This window comes from Lates calcarifer, linkage group LG12 (assembly GCF_001640805.2).
Source record: "Lates calcarifer isolate ASB-BC8 linkage group LG12, TLL_Latcal_v3, whole genome shotgun sequence".
NCBI classification, from domain to species: domain Eukaryota; kingdom Metazoa; phylum Chordata; class Actinopteri; family Centropomidae; genus Lates; species Lates calcarifer.
This window is the reverse complement of record NC_066844.1, coordinates 23,280,329-23,290,217: the sequence shown is the minus strand read 5'-3', so window position 1 is coordinate 23,290,217 and position 9,889 is coordinate 23,280,329. Positions and strand designations below refer to the sequence as shown.

The window sequence follows — 9,889 nt, the reverse complement described above, 5'->3', positions numbered from 1 at the left end:
AACAACTTGACTTGAACTTTGATTGGAAACATGAGCCAGAAGTCGTTAAGGTCTGAGGTTGAGAGACACAAAAAAGTGCTTTATTTAACATAAACTGCAGTCAGACAATAGAACAAAATTGCAGATCCCCACTTTGGTACCAAGATGGAGTCGTTTTAAAGAAACAATGGCATTCATCACTTTTTCAACTTAGAAGTATGTGAATTTTATTCATAATTTACCTCAAGTTGTTAATTTTTCAACTTCAGAAAAATTCCCTGATGAGAAACGCAACGTATTATTTTGAAAATGCAAACACAATATTCCCTCAAGTGTTGGTGATAAAATGGAAAAGGATTACACATGAAGATACTATACATAAAGAACTTACTTTAGCAGTTTATTAGGTACACCTAGTTAAGCAAATGCAATCTAACAACACCTCTGTGACAAATCTATAATGTTCAGGTTAATATTTAACACTGCAAACTGTGCCTTCATGAAGATTTGTCATGGGGCTTTTGATAGGATTGCATTAGTTTAATAAAACGTAACTAATAAAGTGGCAAGTGAGTCTCAGTTCTGCAGAGGGAGAAACAGGTCTTTGGTGATTTCTATTTACAGTAAAAATGACACTACAGTGATTTTATGTTGCTCACTGAGCAGCAGTGTATCGAATGAGAACACTGAGGATTTGAAAGGCCACGTCTGATAACAACAGATCTAAACGCAACAAACAGCTTCCACTCATGTCTGACAGGACAACATCAGCAGTGAGGCCGCAAGGATTTCTGTATGTCCTTGAATATATCATCAGGATGAGAAGACAGTGAGCACCAATATTTTCAAATGTTCAAATCCACGTTAACACTGATGGACGGTGGACTAAACCTGTTATTGTACTTACTAAAAGCAAAACACAAATAATCTCATAGATAGTCGGTTAAACCCAAGAAAGCAAGTCCTGTACAGTTGGCAACCCTGCTGTGGAAAAACCAGCTGCATGATACTGTCTCACACCTCTGATGGACCGTTACAGCCAGCCATCTGTAACTGCTGCAGTAATCATCAGTGCAATAGTCATTCATTCTTCTTGGCTGGAAGCCCTGAGCGGGCGAGAAGCACTGGGAGCAGAGCTAGTGCTCCCAGAGCTGCCGCCACTAATGGTCGGTAAAAAAGCCAACCTACTCCGATGGTGAGGAGAGACAGAGAGCAGGAGACGCACAGGGCGAAGATCTTCAGCCCCACAGACACCAGCTCTCTGAGGATAGGAACCCAGTCCACTGCAGGCACAGAGCAGACAGAATATGAATGACAGGCGCAGGGATGAATGAAAGGCATGGGTGGTGTGGAAGTGAGTGTTTGTTTACCCAGTGTGTAGATGATACGCATGGTCAGCTGAATACTAATGCACATGAGGGCCCACCCTGCAGCCCTGAGTCCCCACGTCTTCATGCTGTTGTACTGATGTTCCCTTGCAAACACCTCCTACAGACAACAACACAACTGTATCGAGTACCCGAGCAAAGCAGAAAATGTGAACCACGCGTGTGGAAATTAAACATATTTCACTTTTCTCTGAACAACAGCATCAAAAAAAGAGAAATAAAATCCAGAGTGACCTCTGCAGTGAGCTCCTCCAGGTACAGGATCTCCAGAGTGTCTCCTGACTTGGTTTTAAAAGGCATCAGCTGCTCCCCTCTCTGCATGGCCACAATACTGACCTGAAAAACAGTTCATGTTTGTCCAGTGGCTGAAGAGCTGAAACAGCATGAGCACTGTGGAAACCAACAGTGTCATTTAGGACTGAAGCAATTAATCGATTAGTCACTCAATAGTCAGAACCAGCAAATATTTTGATCATTGATTGTTTAAAAAATGACATGCAGATTAATCAATAATTACAATAACCATTAGTTGCAGCCAAGCAATATTCCAAAAAATAGTACTAGTCTTCTTGAATCTACAACAGCAACTATTGAGCATTTAGTCAATAAAATGACAGAGAATTATCTTTAGTCTCAGATAGACAAAGACATTCAGTTTACAATGATGTACATCAAAATACAACAAATCCTCTCCTTTTAGAGGCTGGAACTGTTGAATGTGTGTTTTAAACACTAACAGATATGTATTACATCAGTACTGACATGGTGTAGAAAAGCTTAAAGTCAATTATTCACTGACAAGTCATGATAACGGAAACTCACAATTTGAGCAGGGCCGAGTGGAGACGTCTCACCGCTCAGTCCAGCGTAGGAGAATCTCACACGCACATCCCCGACCTTATGAATAAAACCAGACAAATAATAACAATTCAGTAAGTGCACCAATAAGGAATACAGAAGACACAGAGTATGTGGGAGAAGTGAACATCTTGATACTCACCTCCGGTCTGCGTGGATACTGAGTGTGATAGAAATAATCATCATCAATACTGAGAAAAGGGTCCAAGTTAAAGGCGTTGAAATTCTTCAAACTCAGTGTCTTGAAGTTATTTATCTGCTCCACCAGGCCTGAGGACGACGAGTGGTGAATCTCAACAGTTTGAGAAACAATTTCTGTATGTAGTGTTTTTATGTTAGATTGTTCAGACACTGCAGATACCTTTAGACAGAATGAAAGGCCCAACTCTGACTTCAGGAGCCACAACCTCCACACTCTCCACTGCCATGGCACTGGAATAAAGGTTACATTAAAAGATGAAGTGCACAGAAAAACCAGAGAAAAATATTTTGGATTCCACAACAAAATAGTCTCGAAAGTGCTGCAGTACCTTGGGTTCTGGTGACCAATCTCCTTATCAAAATTACGACTGTTGACCAACTCTGATTTCCACTCGGTGTCTGAAGAAAAGGAATCACAGTGCTTCACATCAGTTTCACAACATGTACACAACTTCAACAAGGCCACGTTGTTACCAAAGACCACCAGGTTACTCACTGTAGCTGTACGTTGTCTCAGTTTTTGTTTCCCCGTTCTCCTGGTAGTCCCTGAAATTAATCACAGTGACAAACTCCTTTGTCTTCATTCTGAGAATATTCTGTGTTACAGCCAACATTTTTTACACCTGACCCCACCCTGAGTGCTGACATGCAAGACAACAGCCTCACCTGCTCTCCCGGTACTCCACCCACTGATACATCTCCACCTGCCTCTTCAGCTTCACTGCCTGCACCACCACTCTGTAGTTGGGGTCATGCAGTGGCTGCACAAACACAAGCAGAAGATAAATCACTGGAAGTAAAATTTACCAACCTGGTAAACTTGTCTTTGAACATATAAAGGCTTTAATTCAGTATTTCAGTAATGACGTGACTGAAATACTTGTAATATATATGTATGACCGTAACAAAGTCTGTTGACACAGGATCCATTTCCTGTTCCCTCTGCTGTTTAGTTTGCATGTGTCACATGGCTCTAAGTTGTGTCCACAGAAACTTGGATCCATATGAAGATTTATTTAATTCACATACATTCAGGGTTTGTTGTTTTTGTTTTAGAGGTCTCATTCCAAAGGCAGACTGTCTTATACTAAATAACCACACTCCACCATACAAGTGACAATAATTTTAAGAAAAATAAGTAACAAATGTGAGCTTTAATGTAAAAAAACAGAAGCATTGGATGCATTGTGTAAAACAAGACATGAAATTGTAAGAGGGTCAAATGTAGTTAAATAATAGACTTTTGTAAAGTCTAGTCACAGTTATTTGCTTGGTAATTTATTATGGTTGATGGGAGGAAACAGTTTGACACAACAGAGAATTTAAATCAATAGTACAACCTACCTGTAAAGTGTGGAGCTGTGCAGACAGGTGAACTAAACGGTTGTTGTTCTGCAGATCAAGGCTGAGGTAAGGCCCCAACGACACAACCTGAGAAAGACCTTCATCCAGAGAAGATGCTGTTTGCAGAGCTCGTCCCTGAAGAGAGAAACCGTTACAGAGAACTTTACACGACAATTCAACCCCGAGTGCAGATTGATGTGATACACTTGAGCGTGGTTCTTACCTCGTTGGTGAAGAGAACATAAATTGAGAGGAAGAAGAGTCCGACACCAACAAGCGTTCCTCCTGCAGTTTCACTCAATCGCTCCAGAAATCCAGGGTTAGACCGAGCAGTTACACGCTTGTGTTGGTTTGGGTCTGTACCTGAAAACTGAGACAAACATGCAAAAACAACTGAAGTTTAATGTCAGCAATAAACACAACTAACATCAAATTAAATGTGTGACTTTAACTGGGCCAATCAAGTAATTAGAATAAGTTCTTCTCTAATAAACTTAAGTTTTTGGTTATTCTGGATTGAGGATTCAGATTTGACTCCACTAAAGGAATGAGTGAGACCCTTCTTTGCTGATAACTTAATGTGTATCATGATAAATTCAAATAAATGTTTAATTATTATATGATTTAGTAAAAGACTCCCAAGATCACTGCCAAGAGTCACTTTCTGTTACAATTATTTGACTATTACCCAAACACAATCTGACTTTTTCTCACCTAAAACAAGGAATCACTCGGTCAGTATGTATGGTGAAATCTATACCTAAAAGCAATTAAATTAAATATTTTATGATCACGTTTGTTTAGTTCATATATTTACATAATTTACCCACAAATTAAAATTTTTAAATTCAAACATGTTCCTAGAAAGATTAGCTTTTATTTGTAAACAGTGAGTGAGGTCAACTTCTTTGTTTACGTGAATTTGTGACAGACTCATTTCATCAGATTCTTCCGGTATTAGAAATAGGCAAGTGAAAGTACCATGCAAATTTAAGGTTGGTCAAAAACTATGTACCATGACACAGACTTTAGCTGTGACACACCTCTTTTGTTCTGTGCTAATTTTACTCCCTAAGTTCATTTTCATTTATCGGCGGGCAAAAAGTTATCAGGAAAACGTAATGAACTGCTGTAGCATGTAACAAGTACAAGAATTTCAACAACCGAGGGCAGGCTGTAAGTGAAGTGCCTGTAAAGATGTTAGTAGCGTTATGCTTCATACTGTAAACTGAGGCTGAGAAAGGCGGTAGTTAAGGTGCTAACCGGTAACGTTAGCAGCATAACGACACCCGGGAGGAGATTTTGTTTGAGAAAAGAAACCAAAGCTGTTTAAATGAAACACTTACTGACTGTGCTGAAGACATGTCTCTAACTTGTTCAGCTCCACAGTTAAACAGTGAAGTTGAATAACACGAAGATGCCAGCAGCCTGGAGAGCACTGACACACCAACGGCTACTTCACACAGGGTCCGCTCTATTTTTTACACGGCGTATCCCGGAACTCTCCCGGGGAGGCGGAGTCGGAGCGTGACAGACCTCTGTATTTCCACCCACGCCGCTGGAATGCTGTTGTATTAATAACGAGCGCAACACGTTTGTCTCAAGGTATGGTGGGTAATAGAGTTTATGTGGCGGGTCAGCCAGAACAGGGCGTGTGACTGAGGTTTGATACTGTTGAAATTATGCCGCTGGTGGAAAATAACTTTTTTACATTTTACATTTACCGAAATACTGTATTTAAGTATACATCTGAGGTTCTTGTACTTTAATTAAGTATTTCTAGTTACTTTTCAGTTAAATATTTAGTTAGTAAATGATATTGATATCATGATAATTTTATAAAACATGCATATAAACGTCAGTGAATCCTGTCAATTATATGATAAATTATATGATAAATACAGTTCTTTTAGCCATTTTACTTAATAGGTACTTTTTACATACTTTACCACATTTTATCACCAATATTTCCATACTTTCACCTAAGGAGGATTTTGATTGAGTGACTTTAACTTGTAAGAGTACTTTTACACTGTTTTATTTACTTTATTAATACTAAACTCAGGTAAGGGATCTGAATACGTCTTTCACCACTGATGGCATGATCTTCATCTAATACTTCAATCTGCAGTGACTGGGAAACCCCACCTCTTTAACTCAATCTCTCTCATTCTCTCTCTCTCTCTGGCACACACACACACACACACACAGCATTGCATATATGTGCCAATCTTTAAGAGGATTATTGCAAAGGGGAACACAAAGCACTTCATCATCATATTTGTGTCTTGCTCTGTATACATGCCCACACACACATGCACGGACACACACACGTATATCCACACACACACACACACACACACACACACACAAGCCAACAACAGACTGCACTCAGGAAAAGCACTGGGACTCAGTGAGGCACTGAGGATCAAGTGGAGCGAGTGTTAGGATGCAGGAATATGATATCATAGTGCTTGGGACTGGACTTAAGGTAAGAAAACTTGCATTTAATATAAAATACGTAGCCATCTGTATGAGTCACCTGTATGTCAGTTTACAGGATAGTACTGTGGATCCACTCAGACAACTTCAAAGGAACGCAGTAACTGGCAGCTATTTAATTGATTAAAGGCTGCAAAAAACATGGATTTTGTCGTCTAGTCTTGCATTTGGGTAAAGTGTACATGCAAAAAACACAATGGAAATTCAAGTTTTCTGCAACAATCACATGATATTTCTACTTAATTCACATCAAAACCTGCTTATTACAGGTGTAACTCAATTTAAATGTCACTGCAAGTTCTGTTTTCTCAGTTGCCTTGATCCATTTGACAAAAGGATCAAGTAGTGCCATGACCAACACTTGGAATGCACTAAACAAAAAAAAAGATCCCTCACAATAATTGTCCATTACCACAATTAAATTATTCTTCAAGAACAGATGCAGAGACACACATTTATGTTTTGTACTTGTTGCCTAACAATTATTAAATCATCAGTTCTTTCATTTTCTCCTTCGCTATAATTCCTCTTGATAGTATAAGTGACAGTAAAGTTTGTCTATTAGTGAAATTCTTCTTTTACTTGATCAACGTGCAGACCCTCTAAGCTCCTGTTTGCTGTTAAAGGGATTTATTAAATGACATCATTGTACTCATCCTGATCTGTGGGTGCACACGGCCCACTGCTGCCCTGCACTTTAAGTGATTCTGACACCATCTGACCTACTAACTAGCTGCTCCTCTGTCTGTCTCAGGAATGCATCCTCTCTGGTTTGATGTCTCAAAGTGGGAAAAAGGTTCTTCACATTGACAAAAATCCCTACCATGGAGGAGAGAGTGCATCCATTTCTCCCCTTGAGGAGGTGTGTTCACACAAACAGCAACATAAGCAGACACGCATCTTACCACTGATGATTGGTGGTGTTTATTTTCTAGTATGTTTCTACATTTACAGCTGTACAAGAAGTTTAAGGTCCGAGGTCCTGCTAAATCTATGGGCCGAGGGAAAGAGTGGAATGTTGACCTCATCCCCAAATTTTTTCTTGCCCATGGTGAGAGCTCAGTTTTATTCGTCTTAAGTGTGCAGTATGTTCTGTTTGCATTAGTCTAAATGACTTAACATGAGTGCTGTCTGTTTGCATTAGGCCAGCTGGTGAAAATCTTGGTGCACACTGAGGTTACTCGGTATCTGGACTTCAAAGTCGTCGAGGGCAGCTATGTATACAAAGCAGGGAAACTGCACAAAGTCCCTGCCACAGAGGAAGAAGCCCAAAGCTTCAGGTGACACTCTGTTATTAAATAATTTTCCATGCACATTTATTTGTTCTGTTTGATAATGTTTAACAAAAACACAATGTTTCAGATCTGATGGGCATGTTTGACAAGAGAAGGTTCAGGAAGCTGCTGCTCTTCACCCTGAACTTTGACGTGAGAAATCCTCGGACCTATCAGGACGTGGATCCTAACAAAACCACCACACGGGACCTTTTCTGCCGCTACGACCTGGGATTAGACGTTATGGAGTTCACAGGTCACGCCATAGCCTTACACAGCAGTGACAGGTCAGTCACAGGAACAGAAACATTTGCTGGCAGATGATACTTCAGGTTAAAACCTGCCTGATCTCATTTACTGTCACCCGGTGTCCCTGCAGTTACCTGGACCAGCCCTGTGTGGAAACCATCAGACGGATCAAGCTGTACTCTGAGTCTTTGTCCCGACACAACACCAGTCCATACCTCTACCCTGTGTACGGTCTGGGAGAACTACCACAGGGATTTGCCAGGTTATACTCACACTAGTTCTGAGCATTCTATCAATGTTTTAGAAGGTTTTTTATCAGATCAAAAAACAAATACTCAGTTTTTCTTCAATACAGTCTGGAAAAAGAGTTTCAGTTTGACCTCTCATTACAGTCAGTGCAGCTACCAGCAACTTCTAGATGTTTATGGTCCCCAACGTTTATGGAAACATTTGGGGATTCACTCCAGTCAGTATGTTTGGTTGACACTACCCATCCTGCCTCTGTGTGTTTCAGACTGAGCGCAGAGTACGGAGGAACTTTCCTGCTGAACAGAGCAGTGGATGAGATTGTGATGGAAAACGGCAAAGTAAACGCTGTGAAATCTGAGGGGAAGGTAAGAGAAGATGAAGAAAAAAACAGTGGTGGAGGCACTGGATCAAAATGTGGCGGAGGCGCTCAGTGAATTTGTATTTTCTCTGTCTTTAACAGCTGTTCCACTGTAAACAGCTAATCTGTGATCCCAGCTATGTTCCCAATCGAGTGAGGAAAGTGGGGCGGGTCATAAGGGTCATCTGTTTATTAAATCATCCAGTTAAAAACACCCATGAGACCAACTCCTGCCAAATCATCATCCCTCAAGCTCAACTCAACAGGAAATCAGGTATTATGTCTGATTTTGGTTGAATTTGACATTGCAAAGATGATCACTCTGTCTTATAATGCATGGACTACTCCCTCTCTGTTTCTCCACTGCAGACATTTACATAACCGTAGTGTCGTATGCTCACAATGTGGCCTCAGATGGGATGTACATCGCCACAGTGAGCACGACCATAGAAACCAGCGACCCAGAGAAGGAAGTTCATCCTGGGTTGGAGCTCCTCGAGCCAATCGCTCAGAAGTTAGTGACACTTCTTAGTCATTAGTTTTACAGTTTGTCTTCTATTGTTGTGTCAGAAAAATGACATTTTAAACAATATTTAACTTATGTTGTTTCCTGTCACCACCTCGAATCTAGATTTGTTTCAATCAGCAACCTGCTAGTTCCCAACGAAGATGGAAAAAAGAGTCAGGTAATGAGAGTATTCCTCCAACAGAAACGAGATAAGTAAATTTTTTTTAAAAAGGATGGAGTGTGATGGGTCTCTGTCCTCTTCCCTCGCTAGATATTCGTGTCCCGCTCGTGTGATGCTACAAACCACTTTGAGTCTGAATGTGAGGACATCAAAGACCTGTACCGCCGGATCACAGGAGCAGAGCTCTGCTTCAGAGGATCACAGAGGCACCAGTCTCACAACTCTGACGATGACTAATGAAGACTTCCAACATCAGGACCAAATAACTGGTCAGACGGTGTTACGTAGCACGTAGACTGGATTGTGAGTGTACTATGTAAATGTTGGATGTCTTTTTCTCGCTGTAATTTGTTTGGTATAATTTCTCCCTTTTGTGAGTCTATAAAATATGATGATGTTGAGGAACAGTTTGGAGAAAATTTCTGTCTTTTGTCCAATCATTTCGAGTTCCATCCATCTGCATCTGCATTGTTTTGGTTTGAGACACAGTACAGTAATACTCTATAACCATCAATGCCACTTTACTGGGGTATGGCTCTTATTAACCTGACACGTGGACCAAGGTGACCTAACAGCCACTATTTTAACTGTACATATCCATATTTATCCTTTAAGCATCAAACAGTGCGAGTGTTTTTCAGCAGCAGCAGGTGAAAGTAATCAAGCAGCACACTACATGTGATCAATGGGGATTTAAACGGTCAGACTGACGCTGGGGCATGTGGCACTGAGGCAGATGATTAGAGATGATTCACAGTGATGTGTAGAGGATTTGTGGATTCTCTTATCTATGGAGCT

General features: G+C 40.6%; 2 protein-coding genes across 2 annotated transcripts; one reads left to right on the top strand and one right to left on the bottom strand.

Annotated features, from left to right (window-relative positions):
* Positions 1–53: 53 nt before the first annotated feature.
* Positions 54–5,260, bottom strand: LOC108886512 (transmembrane protein 43). Its single transcript, XM_018681407.2, has 12 exons — positions 5,117–5,260; positions 3,994–4,140; positions 3,771–3,905; positions 3,093–3,187; positions 2,923–2,972; positions 2,756–2,825; positions 2,587–2,657; positions 2,368–2,495; positions 2,190–2,264; positions 1,602–1,703; positions 1,350–1,467; positions 54–1,262 (listed from the first exon to the last, which is right to left on the bottom strand). Exons 1-12 carry the CDS (start codon positions 5,132–5,134, stop codon positions 1,060–1,062), a joined length of 1,212 nt encoding a protein of 403 aa, XP_018536923.1. The 5' UTR covers positions 5,135–5,260; the 3' UTR covers positions 54–1,059.
* Positions 5,247–9,510, top strand: zgc:112334 (uncharacterized protein LOC619199 homolog). Its single transcript, XM_018681418.2, has 12 exons — positions 5,247–5,375; positions 5,982–6,261; positions 7,027–7,134; positions 7,227–7,323; positions 7,417–7,546; positions 7,630–7,833; positions 7,926–8,057; positions 8,310–8,409; positions 8,505–8,676; positions 8,772–8,916; positions 9,034–9,088; positions 9,182–9,510. Exons 2-12 carry the CDS (start codon positions 6,220–6,222, stop codon positions 9,326–9,328), a joined length of 1,332 nt encoding a protein of 443 aa, XP_018536934.1. The 5' UTR covers positions 5,247–5,375; positions 5,982–6,219; the 3' UTR covers positions 9,329–9,510.
* Positions 9,511–9,889: the final 379 nt, after the last annotated feature.